This window comes from Stegastes partitus, unplaced genomic scaffold, assembly GCF_000690725.1.
Source record: "Stegastes partitus isolate 25-593 unplaced genomic scaffold, Stegastes_partitus-1.0.2 Scaffold1350, whole genome shotgun sequence".
NCBI lineage: Eukaryota > Metazoa > Chordata > Actinopteri > Pomacentridae > Stegastes > Stegastes partitus.
The window spans coordinates 31,281-56,706 of record NW_007579081.1 but is presented as its reverse complement, the minus strand read 5'-3'; the positions used below and the strand labels follow the sequence as shown (position 1 = coordinate 56,706).

Here is a 25,426-nt window from a genome sequence, read left to right as displayed (position 1 = left end):
GAGGAAACATCAGATGAGATCAAAGTAAATAAAATATCTAATAACAAAGTATAGATAGATAGGTGAAGGGCAAAATAGAAGTTAAAGTTCATAAAACCAGAATAAGAATATAATAAAACATTAAGTAACAAACAATACATTGAGTAGATTAAACATAAGCACAAATAGAGAAATCGAAGACAAAATTATTTCTAAGAAGCGTAAAACATAAATAAAATCCATCATGTCAATCACATCATTCAAAAGCCTGACTTAAAAAAGCAGGTGTTGAGTGTATAATATAATAATTCACATATTTAAGATAAGATAAACTTTCTCTTAAATATTGTCCCTCACTGAGGAAATCCACACGTTATATCAGCTGGATATAAATTAAGCAGATAAGAAACAATACAAGATTAAATATAACGATATAATAAGGACTGTGTACAGATATGGCATGATGGATAATGTACCAAATTATAAGACAGACAGTGTGTAGAATTGTGTTTACATTTATAAAGAGTAACCGTGTTACATTTGTGTTACTGCTTTAAAGTTAAAGAGAGGAAAGAGCTGTGCTACCTTATGTCATTGAAGAGCTATAAGAGACAAACAGTGTTACATGACATTTATATTTACTTTTCTGCACATGTATATATATTTTAAAATGCAGTTTTTCTTACTTACTTCATGTCAAGTTTTGTGTGTTTTCTGATATGTCAGCTGCTGCTGCACCACTGCAATTTCCTTCTGGGGATCAATAAAGTACTCTTTATATATCTGTTTTACTAGTGTTAGTAGGAAGTACCTAAATCTAAAAGTATCTCCAAGTAGTTACACTGCAATATTCAAATACTTACTGTGTGACGATGTGGAGCAGCCCAAAATATAACCGCTGGCCAGACTGTAAACCAAAGTTCAAGTGGGCGAGCCTCTTTTATATGGCAGCTCCATTCTGTTCATGTCAGGGTTTATTATTTGGGCGAAGCTATGTAGTTCTGGATTTAATTTTACATGCTGCTCACACAACCGTATCCACTAAAATACGCAACTTTAATCAAATGTACATGCATGAAAACTACTAATAATAAATGAATACAATGATTTATGAGTTGAACAGTAGCTGTAGATTATATATAAACCCTTTCTGAATTTACAAAAAAAGGAAAAAGGAAATAAATGTCACAGCAGCATATCCAACTTTTTGGAAATATTGCACCTTAGATAAAATGTGCAGTGACTGAACATCACGTCGACTGATCATTTCTAGAAGACTTCCTGTGTTTTAATAGAACACTTTGACAGGATTTCTTTAACAGCATTCTCTGTGATGGAAACTGAAAAATTCTGAAAGTCTATAAAAGAAAGAAATGTTGTTTTAGTGGTACACAATCTGCATTTTCTCAGTTTGTTTCCCTTGTAGATCTATAATTATGGAAATTGAAGATGATTAGAAGACCTCCTATGTCTAAAAATGACTTTTTAAAATTTTTTATCTTGTTGATATTTTCATAGGGCTACAAAGTGGATCGGTGGTTAGCACCGTCACCTCGCAGCAAGAAGGTCGCAGGTTCGCGTCCCGGTGAGGACACCCAGGATCTTTCTGTGTGGAGTCTCCATGTTCTCCCCGTGCAGCGTGGGTTCTCTCTGGGTTCTCCAGCTTCCTCCCATACAGTCCAGAAACATGTTGAGGTTAATTGGTGATTCTAAATTGTCCGTAGGTGTGAATGTGAGTGTGCTTGGTTGTCTGTCTCTAAGTGTAGCCCTGTGATAGACTGGTGACCTGTCCAGGTGAACCTGTCTTCGCCCTGAGTCAGCTGGGATAGACTCCAGCCCCCCATGACCCTAGTGAGGTTTAAGTGGTGTATAGATGATGGATGGATGGATGTTTCCTTGTATTTAATGTAAAAACTCTCCAACAAGTTTAGTATAAATACTAGATTCTTTATTTAAATATTGTACATATTTTAAAACATATTTACATAAATTAGACCTGCATTGTTACACTGTAGACAGGTGTATCTCTCATACACTTGCTGGAAAGAGAACAATCATACCATCAGACCGCAGAAGCACCTTTGAAAACGGCTTTACGGGGGGAAGAAAGACGAGGAGGTGGGGAGTGGGGAGAGTAGGGGGGCACACTTCATTTACATCAAACACCGCGCATCACGACGGAGACGAGACAAGCTTGCAATGACAGGAAAGGCCTCTTGATTACAGGTCTAGCTATTAGTTAAGGCTGAATCTGTGCTCGACCTCGCACTGGAAGTTCACGCCTCCCTCATCAGCACACCATGTCAAATATAGAGCTATCTTTGAAGAACGTACACAAACCATTCTAAACACGACGACACACTACAACCGTGGGAAATTAACTTTGTAAAGTGGTGCCAGTAGCCGAGACAGAAAACATGCAAAAAAAGGAACCGACAGATTATCGTCACATAATCGTCTCCGGTCGGTTTGAATTGATGTAAAATGTGGTCATTTTTGTTGCACTGCTGCCTCCATCGCATGCAGTTTGCTCTCTTACACGAAACACACACACGGAGGACCAGCGGATTCAACTACGGCAGCAACACAGTGACAACATTGGTCTCCACCAACACGTTAACTTCACAGCAGCTCACAGAGCAGCAGCCTCCCCCCGATCACGTATTCATATATGGCTTTCCTTCTTTTGTGTTTTTATTTTTAAACCTGTCTCCCACAAACGTACACATAACCAGTCACATATAACTTAAACCAGGAGTATGATACAACTTTTGTTCTCAAACAAGCATTAGAAAATACATTTTAATGTCACTCCACGGATGCTTCGCGCGCCATTCTGAGCACGAGGAACTTACAGTATTGCTGTATGACGAGGAGAGCGTGATAACGTACACAAAGAAAATGTGTCTTTGGTGCATTTGCTTTTAAACTGTAAAGACTTTGTCCGAACCAGACAAAGACAAAAAGGGACAGAACAGTATCATCAGTGTCTTTGATTAATGTAATTTGGCGAAATCCATCAACTCACACACACACACACACACACACACACTCATCACAATCATGGTGACCGTAAATATACAGACATCTGAATTACAAAAAAAAAAAAGAGAAGCAGCAAACAAATGTAAAAGGGAACCGAGAGATAAAAACAAATTCGAAACACGCTCACATTGATTCTTTAAGATAGCTAGATCTCTTAGTCGTCCATCACACATCAAGCTGTTACCTTTAAAACAAAAATAATGTTAAAAAAATACATCTTTTTTTCTCCTTTAAATTCATTCCTGACCTATCATTGCAACTGTAAGCATTCCCAGACGCTAGCTTTAGCTTTCTGAGACGACAAAACATTAAATATAACACACGTTCCCATAACACAACAGCTTCTCGCATACACACTGTTTTGCATCCTCCCAACCTCAGCAAACGTCTCCTTGTTCGTTTCAGCAAGTGGAAGTGTGGGACCGACGAAGCTCACTTCAAGATTAATATCTATACAGGAAAAATATATTTATGAATGCATGTGTTTTATCCTCCACAATAGTAACGAAACAGCTCTTTGCTTCAACAGCCGAATCGAAGACAACAGAAAGGCCAGAGCGTAGCCCTAAAAACACAAAAATATTTACAACTCATCAGGATGTGCATTTCCCTCGGCCACGTGACGACACCTGATCAACCTTCACACGAAAGCTTCGACGAGTGTTCCGCTTTAATTTCTTTGTTCTGAGCGTAGCTTTCATCGTTCACCTTCCCGAACCCCCGAGACACCAAAACCCGACTCTTCATCATCCGACAGCACCCGTCACTCCCAACACCGGCTTCCTCGGTTTACGCTTTGTTCAGACGCATTTACAACATGGAACAGGTTATCAACGGAGATAAGACGGCTACGGTTGGGTGTTTTAAGGATTCTGCTGATCGATTCCGGTTCTCGCAGAGTCTCGATTCTCAAATCCTGCTTTTACATTAATGTTTGAGTCATAACGATCTAATATACAGTCACATGAGGCATTTATCTGTATTGACTACTTTTACCTTTAACGCCACTTTCAAAGCTGGACTTTTACAACGTGTAATTAGTCCTTTTAGTACCCGAGAACTTCCTAAACCACAGGCCAACTCTGGGTCATAAAGTACCTTTAGTTTGCTGTTAAACATCTCCGTAAGCATCACAGCTACTGTGTTGTGTTGAGGAAGAACGTCCTCTTGTGTTATTCTTGTGTGAGAACATATGCACTGAGGTGCTGAGGACAGACTAAGCAGTACCTGGAGAATCACACAGGTAGATATCGTAACAGTGGTGTATATATTTTCATAAATTCATGTTTGTTTCAACCAGTTCCGTCCTTTTAAAGTGATGTGTACCTTGGCGTTTGCTAAATTAAGGTGATTGATTAAGAGAACCCCACACGCCTGCTAATCAAGCAGCTCAGCAACAGCTGAGTTTGCCGACAATCGAGCTTAACTCAAGATTCATTAAGACAATCGCATCAGGAGGATTCAGCGCACACACCATGTAGGTGTAATGAACGAAGTATTGAAGAACCGATGAGCAGAATCAAACATTAAAACTTCCCAACGATTCCTTTGGAGTCGTGACTTTGGAGCCAATTTGGAACTGGTTCTCAAAGTCCAACCCTCCGGATAGCCGGGCTCACTAGTCGACTCTATCGCTACTCTTTAAAGAATCCAAACCCATGGCTTACTCCTTATTATAATTTTTTTCTACACGGCGGCTACCAGATTTTAAAGCCCTCGCTTCATCCAAACTGCCCCGGACTGTCTCTCAGTCACATCGCGTTCAAAGTGTTGATGCCACGCGATGAGACGCCGGAGACTGGAAGGCATCCGCTAAGCCCGCCGTTCTCAGCTCTCCTCCTGCATCATGATCAACATGAAAATGTCCTAGCTGCCTGCCGTTCCCTCAGCAGTTCAAGCACCGAAACGAAAACAGCAGAAGAAAAACAAAAATGTTACACAGGTGGATGTCAGCCGCACGGTGACGGGTTGTGTGTCGTGTTGGTGGGCCTCCCCTGTCAGCCCACAGGACGCAGTGCATTATGGGAGGGCTGCAGGTGGAAGACTCAGGCAGACGGCAAAGGAGGGATCAGCCTCAGAGAAGCACAGTCACACACATACACACTTTTAGTCTGTATATTCAGCCACAATGGACAGCAGCACCGTGATATCATCTGGCTTCCCTCCTGCGGAACAAAGAAAAAAAAAAAGGGTGAGGAAGCACGCCAGATGTAATTATCATCAAGTCATGCAAAGCAGGCCTCCCAAGGTGACAGCTCGTGCTAAGAGTATGATGCTACTGTTTTAGTTTAGTCCGGGTCTATATAACTAAATAAACCACAGCTAACTGAAGGTATGATTGCAGCAAATAAAAAAAATGATTATGAACAGTGTGATTTCTGTAATAAGGACATTAAAAATATTTGCAACACGCATCTTCCTCATGCCTCAAAAATAAATAAAAATCCAACGTATATGTAATACATAACAAATTAGAAATGCAACAATGCCGTATGCTTAATGTCAAATAGGAATACAACCAATAAAAACAATAATCTGTTGTCTACTTTCATAAGAAAAGGATCGTTTTTGGTTTTAACAGCAGTTACATATAATGTGTGAGACACGATGATGGATCTAAAAACTCAGCACCTTACCTCTTACATTCAGGCCGTTGTCACAGGCAAACTGTGCAAAAGGGGACATATAGTTGGGGTCGTAGGCAAGATCGTGAGCCTGCTTCGCAATGCTTTGTGCAGTCTGCAGGATGCTGTCATAGTTGGTAGTCTGAAACAAAACAAACAAAAAGTTAAAATATGAAAGACGTGCATTTGTTGTGTCAGATGTATAAATAAGCTGATATCCGGAAGTGACACCTTGAGTTTTTTCAGCTCCTGAAGAATCATGTAGTCTGGCATGTTGTCAAAAAGACCATCTGTCGCCGTTAAGATGATGTCACCGAGCTGCACGTCAAAAGAGGAGCTGTCAGCTGCTTCAGGACTGGAGGAAACAAGGGGACACGGCGAGATCAGTCACGTGAATCCGGAGCATGAAGCACCTGAGCTGCTGGAAACCGTTTCCAGTTTGGAATTAAGCAGGTCAGAAGATGCTCAGCCAAATCTTGAAGGTTTAATCTGACAGACGACTCAAAAGCCGCCTGCCCTATTTGCCCTTGCCAGATGCAGGGAGGCCCTGTTGCTTGCTGGCCTCATACCCAAGACTCAAGTTTTATTTGCCGGGAACCTTATGTTCCTGCTCGGTCTTTAAAGTTTTTATTTTAAGCTGACATACCAGAGAGCTATAAATACAGCTGAACAGGAATGTTAACCATTTAAATCTTTAATGTAATTGCACTTCAAAAGGACAAGAATTAAACCAGTGAGAATAAATCCTACAAAACAAGACCTCAAGACTGATCCAAATGGATTACAAACAGCTTATCCATTGTCAATCAGGCTGCCTTTGTCAGACTCAAATTGTGACGCCTCCATCTGGGTAACCTGGCAAACCTGAATACATGTCACAATGAGACGGCTACCTTTCTTGATACTGCTAAGTGCAAATTTAGGTGCTGTGGTTTCCTGTAGATAGTTAAAAACACTAAATCTGTAAAAGGTAACATCGGAAAAAAAACCCTGCTTGTAGTGCTGCCACCAAGATCGGCCAAACCCAACTAATTATCCAGACAGTCTACTTTAATTCAGAACAAGCAGTGCAGAGTCCAATATTCTACATCCTCTGTATTTGTAATCCTTGCTGTCTCGTTGAGAACTACTGAGTCCTGAATATGCTCTGAGATCTGTTAAAAGGTCAAGCTGTAAAAAGCTGCACGAGGCTGCCTGAAGCCACAGAATTACATTACTGGGTGTTGAGGATACCGCTGATGGATGTTGATGTGCGTACAGCACCTACGGATATTTCTTAACCACCCTTGTGAGAAAATGACTCATGAATACGAGCACCAGCTGGTGAGGGTAGTATTCTATTAGGTTGTGGTGATAAAGATGATGTGTTCACCTTTAATGTCACTAAAATGTCAACCACAACAAACAGGATACGAGAGGACTTTTCATGTAGGCGAGGTGTGAAAAGAGGAGTTAAGATGTAGAACTGCTTGACCAGTGAACCTGAGTCCACCTGCACACGCTTCAGAATGTGATGCCAAAGCAGGTCTTGTTTACTTTGCAAACACTGAAGAAAAGGTCTCACTGCAGCTAGATTTACCTCCCACATGAGAGGACAATGAGCCCAGTTTAATTCAGTATTGTAAGCATTTACCTGGAAGTGAAAATGAAAAGCATCACACCCAACATTTCCATGTTAAAGGATCCTTTGCATTGCAAAATGATATGCAAAGCCAACTATGGCAAGAGCAGAGCTAAAAAGACAGCAGTCCAGCTATTCAATGCAAGCTCATATGGGGCATTTTCAATTTCACCTTTGTCTGATCTACTTGCACTAAAAATGGAAAGTGCAGTGTGCTGTAAAGCTGCTAGTCCCGCCACATTCCAGTATCCATATGATGGAGCGTTTTATTTTCATTCTTTGAATTGCTTTCACGCTTGAGAGGATGTATGTAACACTGAGCCACTGACCTGTCGCTGAGCACCACCCCCTCGGCTCCCGGAGGAGCGATGGATAGCTGGAACGGCGTGTTAAAATAGTGCTGCTGCTCGTCTGAGCGATGAACCACCTCTCCTCCCCGCACCACCAGGAAGCCTGAGTCACCAAGATTACATGTGTGTAGCCGGTGACTCCTTCGATCCAGAACCACGATGCAGGCCGTGCTGCTCCCTGCAAACAATAAGGTTATGGAAATGTTATACGAGTACAGTGGGAAGCAAATGGAAGTCAATTTGATTTGCAGAACCACGGGGAAACTTTCAGATGGTAATAAAAGAAGTGCTGAGTGGATGCGTGTTCGAATACTGCTCAACCAGGACATGACTGCCCTCGTGGTTAGGAAATATTATGATGTCCTTCATGTGTGGCCTTACGTCAAAGGAGAGAAATACTAACACAGTTCCCAGCGCCCTCGTGACTGCAGCTATCAACAGTCCGTAACCTTGTATCCTTAAGCAGGGAAGGTCATTTACCAACAACGTCACGGCTTCCCAAAATAAAAGCAAAACGTTTTACAAATATCACGACAGCCAGTCGGTGTCTGCGCTTGCTCTGGGTCAGGGATACTGAGAAGAAGACATGCGACCTTGGTCACATGTTTGGCACGACCCTGCATTTAAAAAATCTCCCCGACTAGGATCGGTTACAGGCGGATACCTGACCTTGTGGGGCACGAGGCAAAATGTTCGCCCTGTGTAAAAAGAAAATAGCTGAACCCCACCAGGTCACCGAGTTTAGGCTTCCAAGTGTCGGCAAGTACAGCTCGGTCCTGGTTGGTTAGTTATCTCATTGGTGTTACGTCAGTCAGTGGGAGGCAGGTTCAAGCCTGAATCATAAATAAATAAATAATTACGACAACAAATAAGCTGGAATTCTGCCTCAACATTATCCAAAAAAAAAAAATAAAGTGCAGAATTGATGACATGCCGAATACTGGCACGAATATCATCTGCATATCCTCACATCTTTTGGTGCATTTTTGTGCCAGGTTAGATAAAGAAATAAATGCAGATACCTCCTGCCGTGACTCGCAGTATGTTGTGCATCTCTAAACAAGGCCACTACTCACAGTCTGACTCATACTGCAGCTATTTTATTTATTTCTCTGAATTCTGGCTGTTCAGCATAACTCACTCCACCACCGACTGTGCATGTTCTCTGGTGCATCATCTGTGCGGATCTTTCCGTCTGCGCGTACTCACCTAGCAGGGGAACTTTGTTCTGTAAGAGCTCGTAGTAGCCAGAGGTCAGGATGCCCACGGGATTACTGGGAGTGAAGCGTCCCTCCTTCACCAGTCGCTCACAAGTCCTCATCAAGGTGGCAGAGAACTGAGACGGGTCGACGCCGTAGTCCCGCCAACCGCCTACGCCGTCTGCAACACCTGATGGAGAAAAAAAAACATTGTTCTGGTTTTGCTGCTCAACCACCTCCAAACAAATCCTTTTTAATCAACAGAAATGAAAAAGTCTTTTCTCAAGTACAGATTTCAAAATGTAATCTGGTTGCAGCTTTACAAATGTGAAGATGTATTGCTCTCTTTCATTGGAAATCTTTGCGTTTTGGTCTTGAACAGATCAAACAAGCAGCATTCTAACATTGTAAAGAATAAATGATATGGACAAATATAATTCAAATGCAATAACTACAGCAGCAGTGATTTTCTTTGCCAGTCAGAGACAACGTCAAGTCTACATTTTCACATCCATGCTGCCTTTCTGTTCTTTTCTTTCGTGTACAGCCACTAAATTGCTCTTACTGATGTCTGTCACCCTGCAAAATGTGAACAAGTCAGTTCCACAAGACATGAAAACAACACAGTTATATCATCATTACTTTGTAGGCATTCATGCTCTACCTTCTTCTATGCTCACCTATATTTTAAAAATGCTATCTGGCAGCATGCGGGCCATAAATCTGCATCCTGTCAACAAGCCCACTTAACCTTTGTCCACTGTAATCTCTAAATACATCAAAATATAACCTATTTCTCTCTAATTTCAGAGCTACTTGTTTCATGGCTTCATCTTAGTCACCTCATAAATGCTTGCCACTGGTGGGGTTTATTCTTAAGTAGAATAAAACCATTAGGAACTGAACAACACCCTTTCATTTGCACGGTTGAATTATTTATCCACCCTTTATTTGGAAATCCCTTAAAGCAGCTTCCCTGCAACTGTAGGTTTCATTGTGTCTGTCCTCAGGTTTCCATGGATCGTAATAACATCCCTATAATCCAGCTGGTCTCAAACCGTGTGCAATATTTCATTATCACGACAGTATTACTTCTAATTTTCTACTCTAGTTTCATTTTGTATCGTATTATTACTAATGCATACGATATATATGATCAGGCACTGCATTTATTTATTATTTCTAAACATCTAGCTCATCTCGTTTTTTGGAAGACAGCAAAAAGAAACGTCCCTTGGTTTAAAATGAATCTCTCCATCAGCTAACATCAGAGACAAACGCTCTAATACAAGTATGTGCTGTTTGGCTTTCATGGTCCATGTAATCAGAGATCCCAGGCTTTTCCTCTAACTCATTGATCACTCATTGAATCAATATTTCCTTTTAAAATGGAACAAACTACTGTATGGCATGTGACAACATCAATATTAATAACCCACATTGTCTCCATTGTCTGTGACTAACTAACAGTGAGGACAAGTGTAATTCTCTCTGTCCATCTGAGGTGAAAGTTAGCTGAAATTAGAAAGTGAAAGTAGAAAGTACATCCTGGTATGCCCCTGAAATGTTCCCTCTGTGCTGCTGGAAAGAAAAAAACAAGAAAAACGACATCACCTATGATATTAGCTAGAAGCCACGATGCTTTTTAAAGCCGGTCTTTAAACCCCTCAGAGGAGTTCACAGACTTCACCACATTTCTTGTGCTCACGTGAAGCCCTGTGGGGAAACGTGCTCCTCGGAGCTATTTTTATTTTTACTTTATCCCAATAACCTGAACATTAACAACAAAACAGTGCTTGAAAACTGTACAACAGCCCATGTAGGTGTCGACCAGGCCATGTGGTTAGCTCGGCATTTGGCTGCTTCCCTGCTGCCAGCTGGGCGGTGAGGACAAAGCAATTACACTCAGCGAAGCTAGCAGGCTAATGATGCTATTAGCAATATGGCTGCCTCCATGCTCAACCATTCTGACCTTTGCAAGACATTGTAGTGTTCAGCCGGAGACCTTTTAATGTGGACTTTTTCAGCCATGTCCACCTCTGTTGAAGCTTATTTATAATATGTACTTTTATCTCTCTGATATCTCGCGTTGTCGCCACTTATTCCTCCATTGGGGCTCATGTAGGTGAAAGGTCATCGGTGTTTCACCTCAAAACAACCCGCTAACGGCAGATAATCGGCCCTTATTCGAGTGCTGACACGACCGCAGGTGCTCTGTAAGTACATATGTATTATAAGCGTCTGTTCAGGTTGGTTAAATAAAGCTAACCTGGCCGCAACATGGGGTAAAAGTTGTAGCTCTGTGCCGGAGGGGGTGGGGGCTGTTGTGTTTTCATCCGTGAGGTCGGTACACGTGCAGGCTAGCTCACTGAAGGTCACCCGAGCACAGAGGGGGTCTAACATGCAACTGCAAGCCGCCCACAGGGTTCCCCCATCCCAGCCTCCTTACCCAACACATCGGCGGTCCTGTGCCGCGCTATGAAGCAGGCATCATCCCCGTAACACATCCCTTTCTTCAGGATCCCCTTGCGAAAGTCTTTACCGAAGCCATAGCTGGCGCTGATCAGGCTGTAGTCCCGACCGTCTGTCTGAGAGAGTCCGCCCAGGACAGCCCTGGCTACCAGTCTGCCATAAGACAGTACGGATAACATCCCCTAGCAAGGCGAGACCCGTCTTGATCTGAGCCCGCACACGCTGCCCTCCTCTCCGTCTCCCCGTTACCGGCCCCGGCCACCTGCTTTGCGAGGCTGCGTCTTCGGATCCAAGCCCCGGCTGTCTGGTTTTATCCGTCCATTCGCTCCCGACCGGCCCGCTTCGGTGAAACAGTGAACCGCAGCTGCTGCTCTAAAGTCGCATAAAATGCCACCGTTTGTCCAAACTTGTGCTGCTTATGTCTCAGGTGAGCTCTTCTCGGTTCCTCCGCTCGGTTCTCTCCGCACCGACATGTTTGTGGTTTCCACCGGACACGGAGCTGCGAGTACATACGGGGATTTACAACCGTGACGCCAGAGTGGGGCTCGTCCAATCACAGCGCGGCGTGCGGTAACGTAGCTCCGCCTCCCAGTGAGGATGCGCGACAGAGGAAGAGATCCAAGGACGGAGGAGACATCTTCGCTCCTTGCAGCTTCCCAGAGGACTTTAAAGGTCCCGCACGACGAAAATCCATTTAATTGTGTCCTGTGGTTGTTATAAAGCCTGAGGAGTAAAGTAGAAGCTGTTGAGATATAAAGACGTTTACTTCTGACATTTTCTTAAGCCCTCCTGAACTATATAGCTCAGTTAATTTCAAATAAAATTTTTGAACAATTTCTGCTCAGTCATCTTTCATTTGACTTTAACAACATAAAATATGAATATTTATTTCATACATGCTCCATCAGTTATGAAAAGATTCAAAATGGGGTTTTGACCCAGCCCCACCCGCCTCCATCAATCATCCTGTGTGGCTCCCCAGTGAACCCTGTGGAGCACTTCCACTTCCTGGTCTCCATCATCACCCAGGACTTCAAGTGTTTGGTTCCTCAGAAGGCAAAACAGAGGATGTATTTCCTGTGGCAGCTTAATATATTGAAGCTGCCCAAGATGATGATGCTACACTTCTATACCTACATCACTGAGTCCATCTTCACCTTCTCCATCACCTTCTAGTACGAAAGACAGACTGCAGTGTATCATCTGGAAATGACGCTGCCTCTCTCCCCCCAACCACCGACCATAGACATTGACTCTATGTGTCACATTAATAATGCACAGCTTTTAAACAGAATTAAAGTTATCTTTCTGCACATTACATTACATACTAACCTTGCACATTCTCAGGTGATCAGTTTGCACATTGACTAACACTGGAAGTACTTCTATTACTTTTCATGGCTTGTTTGTCCTGTTTCTCTTGTAGCATGTACTTTCTACTGACTTGCAACACTTTTTAAAATCTACATGTGAGTGTTTACTATTATACACTAACATGCCAAGTCAGATTCTTTGTATGTGAAAACCTACTTGGCAATAAAAAAAAAAAATTAAATTTGATTCTGATTGTAATTCTGATTCAAACATAGCCTCCAATTTAAATTTCAAATATCCGTCAAGCTCAAACTTGTAATCCAGCACTCTCTGCTGCCTCCAAGGTGAGCCATTCAGACTGAGCAGCGACCTCGCAGTCCGCCTGTTTTATTTTCTTTCAAGAGCTGCCTCTGCTAACTCTAAAATGTGTCTGTAATGGGAAAAATACTGCATGAAGATACTGCATCAGGAATGTCAAAGCAAGTTTCATTAAGTTTCATTAAAGCTGAGTGGGAAGGTTACAGGCCCAATGAGAGGAAATGTGTTTTCATAACATCTAGGTAAAAGATTAGTGACCGTACAGAAAGAAGAAGTTGTTCATGTCAAGAAGATTATAGGAAACACAGTGTTGTTGCATCCAATTTAGACTTTTGATGTCTGATCCAATGTGTTTAGTCTTCTTATATCTGTGGATGAGTGCACCCTGTACCCCCAGCTGTTGATTATCAAGCACGAGATTGTTATACTACCATTGCAGCGAAGGCCACGCCTGTACATGTATAAGAATACCATGCTGCCTGCACTCATGTGTACTCTCCTGCAGGCTGCTTGCACTCTGTATGATCTGTACCTTCAAAGCTGTGAATAAAACAAGACAAAGACAACTCAGACTTGTGGACCTTATGAAGATCATAGCAAAAAATTTCCACAAGATGTCAACCACGAAAAACGCACACCAAATGTTCTACTATTGGCTGCAAGAGGGATCATATGAATCCTTATGCAATCTGTGGAACTAAACACCCAGTGGATCCTTTTGCATCATTGATGGCAACGTCACAACAAAAATGGGATAATTCTTTGTGTTCCTATAATAATTTATTTGGCGATTTGTTGTAATATATAATGTTTATCAGAGCTACATGCATCAAGATAACTTGATTTAACTTCATTCTGTTAATTGAATTTTTCACTTCACGAATGTGTCTGAGCTTTGGTATGCTGGCACTGTTCAGGGGGCAGATTGATTCCCAGTCTATTTGTTGTTTTTCTGTTTATTGCTTTTCCCTTTACTCACCTATGTGTCTATCTGCATTTATTTCTGTTGAAATTAATCTGAAATTGTTCGCTTATAATTATGTTTTAGTAGAGGAATAGAATGAGGAAGAGAGCGGCTCCTATCCAGTTGGTGGCAGTAGTGCAGCAACCGCCATTAAAACCAAGAAGAAGAACGATGGCAGGCCTCGGATGTGCACTTGTTCTATATACCGGGACGTAACGGACAGTGGTAGGACCGAACTATTCTTAACACCGCACAGCCTCCTTATACCTACGACATCTCACAGAATGATTTGTTATCACGAAAGTGCTAAAAAATGCGCCAGTTGTTGGAGAAAATCGTGTTTTGAGTGACGTTTCCGTATGAAATGCTACATGACAGATCGCAGAGAAACGTACTCAAAATGAGCGGGGTTAAGCTAACTATTGTTGTTCTTCGTAGTGATATGCTAGGTAAGGTAAAGTAAGTAAAATACGTCTGACAACATGACATTTCTGTTTTAGTTTTTGGGTTTAGAGGCCACAGCAAAGAGGTCCCCTCCCCACTGCATCCCACAAAGGTATCCACAGTGATTCAAATCGAGCGCACCCTCTCCCAAAGAATCCACCCCGAGCCAGAGCCCGTTATTTCGGAGCAGAGGGAGAGAAGGAGGACAACAAACGCATTTAAATCGAATTACCATCCAAGCGCTCAGACAGGCCATCCCTTACTGGTAAGAATTAACCGCTAATTGATTTATACTGAACGATGATTGTGTTGCGCACATCTCGGTTCGGGTGTCTGATGATAAAACGAAGCGCCGCACATGCTGTGTTTGTTATTTTAAGGCTGTTTTTATGTAAGCGGACGGTCGCGATCATAATGCGGTGGTAACAGGTTCACAACGGGTATAAACGATGAGCGAGTACAGAGAGTGATCTGCGTGAATATCTTTTACATTTAACTAGGACAAGGCTGTCAGATGAGACTATTTGCTGCAATATGGCCTCTAAAAGCATACAAATGGGTTGTTCATTTTTGCATTATTAAGTGTAAAGGTAACACTAGGCCGTCCTATTAGAACACACTGCAAAAAGAAAGGGGAAAGCAATGTGTGGTTTTGTAACTGTAAGTCATTATCCTGACACATTTTCTCCTCAGGGCCATGATGGGGAGATTGTGTGAGCGGCTGCTTGTGTCCCTTCTTGTACTGTGTCTCCTGAACACTGAGTTAACATGGGCTAAAAGAGGTGGCGGCAGCTTCGGCAGCAGGAAACCCTCATCGTCCAACAACAGAGGAACACAGTCGAAGCCGTCCAGCTCTCAGCCGGGAAATTACCCTCGACAGCCGCAGAGTCCCAATCGAAACAACAATCCATATCCAGCCGGTGGGAGTTACCCTTACCCGGGAACAGGCAACTCCAATCCAGGAGGATATCCCAGACAGAACCAACCAAATTACCCAGGAGCTGGTAGCAACCCAAACCAGTATCCTGGTAGAGCCAATCCTGGAGGTTATCCAAACCAGAACCCACCAGCTGGAGGTTATCCAAACCAGAACCCAGCAGCTGGAGGTTATCCCAACCAGAACCCTGCAGGTGGCTACCCAGCAGCTGGAGGTTATCCTAATCAATACCCAGGGAGAAGTAATTATCCAAATCAAAATCCACCTGCTGGAGGCTACCCAGCAGGAGGCGGCTACCCCAACCAGTACCCAGGCAGAGGTGGAGGATATCCTAACCAGAACCCTGCTGCAGGAGGTTATCCAGCTGCTGGAGGCTATCCAGCTGCTGGAGGCTACCCAGCAGCCGGGGGCAGGAATCCAGGCGGCTACCCGAACCCGTACCCAGGAGCAGGTGGTTACCCAGTCAGAACAGGAAACACGGGACAAGGTTGGGGTGGGAATCCAGGTGGTTACCCTGGTGGTTACCCTGGTGGTTATCCTGGCGGTTACCCTGGTGGAGGAGTTGGTGGTTACCCCAACTGGAACCCAGGCAATAAGATCCTCAGTCCCCGCTATGGCGGAGGAGGTTACGGATATGGTGGTGGTGGTTATGGGATGGGAGGATCTCCTTTCTCTCGCTCTGTGCAGAGTATGGGATACCAGCCCAAGTCCACGGGGTTCGCCAAAAAAGCCATGATGGCAGCAGGTGTCGGCGCTTTGGCTGGAATGGCGGTTGGATATGGACTGGGGCGCTTCCCTCGACCGCATTTCAATTTCCGAAACCCTGAAGAAGAACAGTACTACAACAACTACATGTACCGCCGCTATGGCACTCAGTCGACAGATCAGCAAGACTACGGCCGCGATTACGTCTACCAGCCTCCTCCTCGGGCGCAGACTTATGAGGACTTCATGGGTCGCTGTATGAACGGCACCTCTGCCACCACTAAGACCAAAGCCGATGAGGGGGATGATGACACCGTAAGCATCGAGGAGATCGGATACCCAGCCCTGATTGAGCAAATGAAGTCCCGGCGCTGCGTAGAGCAGTACATGGTCTACTCTGAGAGCTTCTTGAAGAAACGAACTGCCGAGCAACAAATAGGTCCAAACAACGGCAGCCCTCTGAGTTATGGAGTGATTCAGTTATTCACTTCCTCCCTCATGCTATTGTCCAGCATGCTCCTGCTGCAGTGAGGAAGAAAACAGGCGTCCATTTACCACACCCCAAATGGCTTTTTATTGTCTCCATTATACCTGCACGTCCACATTCAGCTAATGTATATTATCTCTATAAGGCAAACTATAGCTGTATACTGTCACTCTACAATCGTTTAATATCGCTGCAGAAAACTAGCAAGAGGTACGAGAACGCTGACGTGTAGATATGGTACAAACTAAAGGGGTCAGTTTAACCATCATTTCTTTTTTATCAAGAAGTAATTTTGCACTCCTAATAATTTGCACTTTTTAACTCTGGATGGTCGAGCACTGAAAGCAGATTCAGGGTAGTGAACAGGATGTCATTTAGGACAAAAAATGGGAGCTAATTAGCCGTTCTTTGAACATGACCACTCACAGGGAAGTTCACAGCGCTGCATGCCAGCATTTTTGCTCGCTCTTATAATGGATCTGTTCTAATGTGAGGAACCGTCTGTAGCGGATGAATGGGTTTAATGTCTGGCTTTGTATTGTTGCGTAATGGCCAAGACCAGTTCACTTAGTGCTCAATTACGGCTCTGGGCACACTTTGGTACAGACAGTTGCCCATAAGATGGTTTGCATATTGCGGGACGATGATAAAAGATTCCTTCCCTGATTTATAACATCGTTTTTTTTGATATTATGAAAGTTTAAAGCTACAAGAGGTGGATCCATAGAGTAAAGAAGGGGGCGCTTGCATAGTACGGGAAACAAAATGAACTAAAAAGTCATCTCAGTGCATGGATTCGGTTCTTCTAGATCAGTCCCACAGTGTTTGGCCACTTGAGATTCTAATGTTTTCCTCCCTTCGTGTAGAAAAAGTCCTTCAATGGATGTATTTAGTATCCAAGTTTTTCCAGAGACACAACCTCGGAAATCACATCCAGATGGAAATAGAGGGAAAGTCATCTCTGACCCACTTCACCGCGGGGTCGTTTCCCTTGTGCTGACATTCCTTTATGTGTTTAAGAGAAACATTTCCAAGCAGCTATGACAGTTTATTGACCTGTTGATGATGCGTACTGCGCTCCAGATTAATGTGAACGTCTCGTGTTTTAAATTTGGGAGAATTCGGTGATACTCCAGTTTATGCTTGCTCTAAGCACATTTTACCAAGTACAATCTAAATATCTAATATTATATTTGATGTTTGTGCTCTATGTGGTGCAGAAAGAACTTCACTAACTGACTGTCTTGAACACATCATTCGAGGAGAGACCATAGCTTCTGTTTATGTCCAATCCTTGCCACCATTTAACCCTACAGGGCAATGGAAGCTTTTTTTTTTTCTTCCTTCAATACACCAGAATAAACACTAAAAATGACAGAAATCAGATGTGAAAGTAGCTCTCAGATATGTAGTGGCTCTGTGCGAAATCCTTTATTGCCCTGACAGAAGGAAGACATCAGTCAACACTTAAAAGAGCAGCAAATGATGCCAGAACTTCACTCACTGACTTTCTTAAACACATCATTTGAGGAGAGACCATAGCTTCTATTTATGTCCAATCCCTGCCATCATTTAACCCGACTGGGAAATGGAAGCTGTTTTCCTTCAATGCATCACAACAAACACTAAACTGACAGAAATCAGATATGTGGGGCTCATTGTGGCTCTGTGTGAAATCCTTTTTTGCATGTAATAGCCCCTGACAGAAGGACGACATCAGTCCACAATTAAACAAGCAGCAAGACTGACTGTCTGCAGCTGTTGAGGTACTGTAGTTGAAGATACTGACTTTTAATCTGTGCCGTCTTTTGAGCAGATGAGGTGCAATTCAGGACTTTATTGCTGTCTCAAATCCAAACTCGACTCATTCTCCTCCCTTTATGCTGTCAACAGTGCGACTGGAATCATTGACAGCAGCTGAATATTACACTGGAAATGCCTGAGGGTGGTTCTCCACTCGCGTACTTGTATGACCCTCATGTTTCCGTGCATGCTCCAAGTTTCCAGGGACACAAGTTTTTTTTTCTTCCTCGATCCAGTCGCTACGTCTCTTCTTCCAATCACCTGCATCTGCCCAGAGAACGGTGGGAAAGTCAGGCATTGTCGGGCCACTGTAAATACCTCGGTTTGTTTTTCCCCAAACTCTTTAACATCCCCTGGCTGTTACGGTGCATGTCGCTCTGGTAATTAACAGAATTGATAGTCTTAAGAGATTTAACTCTCAGCAGCGTTTATTTGCCTGCTGTGTCACGTTTATGGAGATTTTTTATTTGTTTGCGATTCTTCTGCTATTCCAGTTGTGTGTTTTGTTCCCCTCTTAAGTTCTGTGAAGCATTCCGTGTTTTAACATTTAAACTCAGCTTGCAGGCTGTCAATAAAGCCATTTTAAAGGAATTCCAAATTAAAGAAACCACACTGTACGGTGTATTTTGCAGTGATTGTATGCATCCTTTTACATGTATAGTGTTTCTATTCAGCCAGTTTTCCTTTCCGTGCTCCTCTCCTGATCACGTTTTATTGATTCTGGCAACACGATTTAAGTTGATCTAAGATTACAGATTAATTTTTTTTCATCCTGTCTAGCTGTAGAATATCTGTAAAGTGCACTTACTTCCCTTTAGGACTGGATATTCTGTACCTGTGTTATCGAGCTCACGTTACCGGTGTGTAGATGTCTGAGTGACTCTTAAAATCGCTTTGTAAATACTTTGTGCTACTCATCGGATAATATGACTAACACGTTTTAATATGGTTTCTCATGAATGTGTATGTGTCGAATAAAATAATTTGCAAAACGGCTTCTCTGCGTCGATTGTGCGCTTTTATAAACACTTGTCACATATTCTTGTGTGTGTGTGTGAGGTTCTTAGGTTGACTGATTAATAAAATAATGACATAAAAGTGCAGAAAAGACAAGAACTGTTCTAATCTTTTCTAATTTAGGACCATATTTAAGACAATCCTTTTCTATTTAACAGTAATGAACAGTTTGATGTATTTTATTAAATGACAAAATGCCCAAACTAGCAGCACAGATTAGTTAATTAACAGAAAATTGAAATTGATTGAAGCAAAAATGACAAACAAATATGCTAAATGTTTGATGGTTGCAGCTTAAATGGGGAACTGGCGGCTATTCCTAATCGTGTCATATTTTTGGGTTTTGGAATATTAATCAGACAAAATAAGATCTTTCCTGAATTTACTTTGTGCACTTTGTGTTTTCTGACATTTTGTTAACTAAATGGTTGATAAATAATCACAATAAAAAATAAATCTGTAGGTTAATTCTTAATTAAACTCCTAAAATGTTAATATTGCCTATAGGTAAAGGGGATTCGCATTGATTCTCACTTTTTCCATTTACTTTTTGTTGGCCTACAAGTAACTAAAAAGGTTCACCAAGTCTACAACTACTGTAATCAGCCACTAAAACAAAGATCACGTGTATGTTTTTAATCTGAGGATGCATCCTCTCATGAAGTTGCCATAAATCCCAGAAAACATCACAACCTCCTAAATGGAAGCTTCAGTCCTGCAATCACACTCCAGCAAACCTCACCATCTATCATTAATCAATAGAGAGCAGGAAGCATCGCTTGTTCAAAGGCACTTTAATTTGGTTCGATTGCTTTCTCATTAATTAGATGCTGGATTAAACATCTCTTATCTAGGCAGCTGTAAAGAAAGACACCACAAATCCAAGTGTGAGAACGATGTTAGTGACTTGAGCAGGGGCAGCCCCATTAACAAAGGATCTCCACAGAGACTGGTTGTGGTATCTCTGGCTCTCCTGGTAGTAAATTTGTTGTTCCTGCTCAGTGGAGGCTGTCTTGCGGCTGTAATGACTCCCAGATCCGTGCTTTGGCTTGCCGAGGAACCCCAGGCCGTAGCCGGTGCCGGTGCCTCCCAGCATCCCGGCTGCTGCCGCTCCGGCCCACTTCAGGCCCTGCTTGGAGAGGCCTCGGCTCTGGGACGGAGCCTCCTTGTTGCCGTCGCCTTTACCGCGGCCCTTGAAGACCCCTCCTCGCTTGCCGTAGGCGTACTGAGCACCGGGGCACAGAGCCGCCATGAGCAACAGCCAAACCCACAGCGAGAGAAGCTTCCGCTGCATCACTGGAGAGCTGCAACAACACGAGAGAGTAACCTGGAAAGTTTTTATTTGTGTCACTTAAGCTGATGGTCATTTTATTTGCCTGTGCTATGGCCATTAAACTGAGAGAGGGGAGTTTGTAAAGTCTGTTGGCAGCCGCTCAAAACTGGCATTAAGCTTTTGATTTACAGCGCAACAATAGTCGTGTGTTCACCAGAACAAACAGCAGACATCTGGAATGATCCACGTTCTCTTTCAACACTGGGATTAGCTGGGCGTTATGCAATGCCTGCTTCATTCTTTCAGGAGGCTTTTGTTTGTCCTGACTCTGATTAACAGTGTTTACTTCAACAGGTTATGACACCAGTGATCTAATATCGAACGTACATCACTGCAAGACATTTAAAAACAGAGCTTTTATAAAGTTAAAGTCATGATTAAAGATGCAGATTTTTTTTTTGTTATGGCACAAACCACCTTGCATGAAACAGGAAAAAAAGTATTTATTTACCTTTGTGTTGGGTCACACAGAGAGTTTGTGGAGCGGCCGTCCCCCTTTTTTCAAACCACAACACTGGGAGTGCAGCGCAGCAGCAGCAGCATGTTGTTCTTCATGATCATTTCTATACTATCATCAGGTCGACATAGTCAGCACAGCTCCTCCCCGACACCAGCCCCGCTCTGCTATTGGTTCCAGATCAATAATACACAGCAGGTTCAATGTGTTTTGCTGATGCAGGTATTTCACATACAGTTTTCTGCCATTATTCTGCAAGAGGGAAAGCTGGTGCCACCACAGATATATTACTGGGACTTGTTATTTCAGTCACAGGTCTGCAGCAGCATGTGTGTCGCACCTCGTTTTAGTTTTAGAAGGTTTCCTCGTTTTTACTCAAAATGCAAGAAAGACTTTTTTATTATAAGACAGATTTATTGTTGCACATTTAACAGAATCATTTGCATCCTTGCGATCACTTGATGGTTATTTTCTTACCATCTAACAATGAATCTATCATACATTCACCTTTTCTTATCTTTTTCCTCCTTTTTGATATTAATAAAGTCACTCTTTTGCCTCCAACTAGTTCTGAAAGTGGCTCAGATTTTTAGACAGATTTGATTTTAGGGTTTTACTGATCACTTTTGAAGCGCTACAAAGCAGAAATGTGGACTCCATATGAGCCAGAAGATCCTCAGAGGAAACTCTCCTGGCTGTTCTAAAGTCTCTATGGTTAAGGCCAAAAAATGCAGTGGTCAGTTTAGAGAAGTCTTGTTTCAGATGAGTGGAATGAAAACATCCAAAACTACACATTTAGGCATTTATTTTACTATATTTTGGGGGTATTTGCATCTGTAGACCTTATGATGTACTACATAACTTTTAATGCCAATTTCTTAAAATTAGTTTGTTTGTTTGTTTTTACCACATTCAGCCAGAAATCTCCTCTTCAGTAGCTCATAAATACACAAAACTTTCCAGTTTGATTCCCATCTATACTTCATATCCTTTCATATATCAGTCATAGCCTAATTTATTATACATTTTATGTCTTAAAACATTGCAAAAACAGACTTTTTCTGGCTGTTGACAGTATTTAAGAGAGATTTCCAAAATCCTCTTTGTAAAAACCATATTCCAACAAAATAAAATAAGGATTTAGAAGCTGACTTTATCCAGTAATCAAATCCCTGTATTGGAAATGTGTGCAAATTGGTCCATATTTTGATAGATAATTCCTCATTTCAATATTTGAACATAACATTTTAGATAACTTGTAACACAAAACAACAGCAGAAGTTTAGTTTTAGGCAACCAAGCATGTCAAATTTCATGGCGATATCTAAGGGTGACGAATATATTAATAACAAGTCCTTTCACAGAGGGCTGCAAGATGGTGCAGTGGTTAGCATCGTTGCATTGCAAGAAGGTCACCAGTTCACGTCCCGGTGAGGACACCCGGGATCTTTCGTGCAGCGTGAGTTCTCTCCAGGTTCTCCGGCTTCCTCCCACAAGGTCCAAAAACATGTTGAGGTTAATTGGTGATTCTAAATTGTCCGTAGGTGTGAATGTGAGTGTGCTTGGTTGTCTGTCTCTAAGTGTAGCCCTGTGATAGACTGGTTACCTGTCCAGGTGAACCTGCCTTCACCCTGAGTCAGCTGGGATAGACTCCAGCACCCCGCGTCCCTAGAGAGGATTAAACGGTGTATAGATGATGGATGGATGGATGGAAGTCCTTTTACAGCCAAATTGTGGGATACGACTTTTCATCGACTGATGATGGATGATATTTTCAGAGTCTGGGTAAAAAACACGCAGGCCTTAAGAAGCTTTACTTGTTTTGTAAGAAATACCAAGACGGTGATGCAGAGATAGCAGAGAATCCAGAGGATGCAGAACAAGAGAGCGGATTGTTCCAAAAGATGAGACTGTTCAAAAGGCTAGCGACTAGAAACAGACTATGAGGCTCTGCTCTCTGTCATGTGTTCACAGGATCCTCCTGAGGGGCCGTTTTGTACAGTTACAGCTTTGTTCAGTTTAACTTAAAACAGGGATGCATCCATGTAACAAACTGCATGCAGCAAGTTGCTTAAAACTTTGTTTTATTGCTTTATTTTTTTGTTTTTTGCAGCCTTACAGTTACACAACGTCAAATACAATGCAACAAATCTGATGTAATCACTTGCTAGATATTAAAATTAGCACAGGGTAAATATTCTGGGTAATTCCTTGTTTCATTTGGAAGTGAACATCCTGCTGCTTTCACAGCTCTCAGCCTCGTGTGTTGCCCCGGTGGAAGCTGATACAAGATAAAAAGGTGGAAAAGATTTAGCACAAAGCAGATGGTCCCTGAAAGTGGAAGATAAAATAGGAGGAGGATTATCAGAGGGTCGGTTTCAGCAGGTTTTAGGTCAACAGCACAAGGACTGGGTATCACGTTCACATGAAAATCTAAAAGTTAGGAGCAAACTATATATATATATATTTTTTACAATATAATACAAAAACAAAGTTTCTCATTTGTTTCAAAGTGCTGGGAAATGAAACCCCTTGTTTGTGTTCAAAGTGTTTTGCATCACATGCTTTTTTTTTTAAATGTCAGGCATAAACTCATGCTCATCCGGCTCCGATGACGTGTTCTTGGTTTCCTTCATGTGCAAACACAAAATAAAACTGCCATGCAAAGAAACATGTTCTTCTTGGGGTGATTTGGTGAATCCTGCACCCTTCTCTACACGGAAAGCAGTTTGACTGGAAAGTAATGTTTAGTGTTCACCGGTTTGTGTTCGAATGTGTTGCATGACTCAAGTTTTCCTGCTGAGGATGAATGGAAATATTTAGACGGTCGCAGCTGGAAGCACTACGCGGCGTTGCTGCTCTCCAATCACTTTCAACAAACTAGATGACATTCTCAAAGAGCTGCATGGAAGCCATTATGTTCTCATCCTGTTGAGACAAAAACAACAAGAGAAAATGTTGAGTCGCTGCATGAACTCAGTCACCGTGTGGTAAAAGTTCGATGATTCATTTACCTTCTGACAAGTTTCTATGAACTCATCGATGGTCACCACCCCGTCTCGGTTACGATCCATTTTCTGACACGTAAAGGAGAAACTTTTCAGGTTTGATCAATAAGCGAGAGCAATAGTTTGTGCATTAGTCGAGTATAAATACCACAGAGCAGGAGTATCCGTTAAAGTCATGCATTTAAGTTTGTACAAAAGTATTAGCATCAAATTAGACTTGAGGAAATAAAAGTAAAAGCCCTCATATAAATATAATCCAATAGCAAGAGTGACTTATTGGATTATAATTATCGATGCATTAATGTGTTCATCACTTTAATGGCTTTATATAGTTTATCTGCTGGCTAGTTTGTGAATTTCCTCCCGGATCAATAAATCTCCTTTATATCTCCTTTCAGATCGATAAACTTTATCTTGATCTCATGATAACGATTGATTTGTTGATTATATTTAACTCAGTCTGCAAATTAACTTAAATCATCAAATCAATGTATCAGAAGTTAAGAGCATGTTTGCCTCTGAACGGTCGCGGATGGGAAGAATTAAACAGCAGAAAATGGAACCATTCAAGTGAAGTACAGGCAACTCAAAGTGGAACTTGAGTGAATGTAGTTTGTTTAAATCGCCTCCTAAAAAATAAGCAGAACTCAACAGAACTGTGAGATCCCAGTAAACAAACGTAGCTTTGGAGGAGGGTTGTTTGATAAGGGATTCCAGACATGGTGCAAAACCAGAACTGGACAGAATGAGTCAACAAATGTGGTGGAATTTTGCTTGTTTTTCAGAAAACAGACGAGTTAAAGCAGAATGCAGTCGTCACATCATGCTGAAAAGGTTATTTGGGGTTTGCACATTTCAATGAACTAAAAAAAAAAAAGTGGTTTGTTTCTCTCTAAATTTTGCACTTTTCAGTTAAAGATGAATTTAATTATCCTCAAGTGTTTATTCCTTTCATGAGGGACTGACACAGATGATACAAAACCAAAATTGGACAATGAATGATGAATCAATGGTGGAGGCAGAATTATAGGTTAGTAGTTTGTTTTCTAGGAACCACAGAAGAAGTCAGACTTGTTTAAGTAGATTATAATGTTCTTAGGCGCTAAAATACCAGATGAGCACGATGCTGTAGAGGTTAGATTTTGGTTTGTGGGATTCAGTTAAGTTGGATTCTTTTTTTTAAAAAAAGTGGTTTGTTGCTGCACTGAATTAGTTTTAGTTGAGTTAGAATTTGTTAAGTCTGAATTTCTTTTACAAGGGACTGATAAAGAGAATATGAAATGGAAAAAAAAAAAACGAATCCAATGGACCAGCTCTGCCACTGGGATGAATCTACTTTAAGTTTATTA

At 42.1% G+C, this 25,426-nt stretch overlaps 3 protein-coding genes across 3 annotated transcripts in view; 1 reads left to right on the top strand and 2 right to left on the bottom strand.

Moving 5' to 3' along the window:
• Window positions 1-1,905: 1,905 nt before the first annotated feature.
• LOC103369925 (protein phosphatase PTC7 homolog) lies at window positions 1,906-11,765 on the bottom strand. Its single transcript, XM_008298778.1, has 6 exons — window positions 11,268-11,765; window positions 8,829-9,008; window positions 7,599-7,797; window positions 5,880-6,003; window positions 5,661-5,790; window positions 1,906-5,189 (listed from the first exon to the last, which is right to left on the bottom strand). Exons 1-6 carry the CDS (start codon window positions 11,467-11,469, stop codon window positions 5,131-5,133), a joined length of 894 nt encoding a protein of 297 aa, XP_008297000.1. The 5' UTR covers window positions 11,470-11,765; the 3' UTR covers window positions 1,906-5,130.
• A 2,709-nt stretch (window positions 11,766-14,474) lies between these two features.
• On the top strand, window positions 14,475-19,258 carry prnpb (prion protein b). Its single transcript, XM_008298777.1, has 2 exons — window positions 14,475-14,595; window positions 15,024-19,258. The coding sequence occupies exon 2, from the start codon at window positions 15,028-15,030 to the stop codon at window positions 16,501-16,503; it is 1,476 nt and encodes a 491-aa protein (XP_008296999.1). The 5' UTR covers window positions 14,475-14,595; window positions 15,024-15,027; the 3' UTR covers window positions 16,504-19,258.
• A 3,897-nt stretch (window positions 19,259-23,155) lies between these two features.
• LOC103369923 (calsenilin-like) overlaps window positions 23,156-25,426 on the bottom strand; it is a 10,498-nt gene continuing 8,227 nt past the window's right edge. The window contains exons 9-10 of the mRNA XM_008298776.1: window positions 24,084-24,146; window positions 23,156-23,997 (exon numbers count right to left, since the gene is read on the bottom strand). Coding sequence (XP_008296998.1) covers window positions 23,950-23,997; window positions 24,084-24,146 — 111 coding nt within the window. The 3' untranslated portion in view covers window positions 23,156-23,949. The remainder of the gene's footprint in view (window positions 23,998-24,083; window positions 24,147-25,426) is intronic.

Bases quoted from the DNA above. Each gene is read 5' to 3' on its own strand.
- LOC103369925 (XM_008298778.1), bottom strand. From the start codon at position 11,469: ATGTTATCCGTACTGTCTTATGGCAGACTGGTAGCCAGGGCTGTCCTG. The intron at 9,009-11,267 runs GTAAGGAGGCTG...TTTCTCCATCAG, and splicing joins CAGGACCGCCGATGTGTTGG to GTGTTGCAGACGGCGTAGGC. The intron at 5,791-5,879 runs GTGTCACTTCCG...GTTTTGTTTCAG, and splicing joins AGGAGCTGAAAAAACTCAAG to ACTACCAACTATGACAGCAT.
- prnpb (XM_008298777.1), top strand. From the start codon at position 15,028: ATGATGGGGAGATTGTGTGAGCGGCTGCTTGTGTCCCTTCTTGTACTG.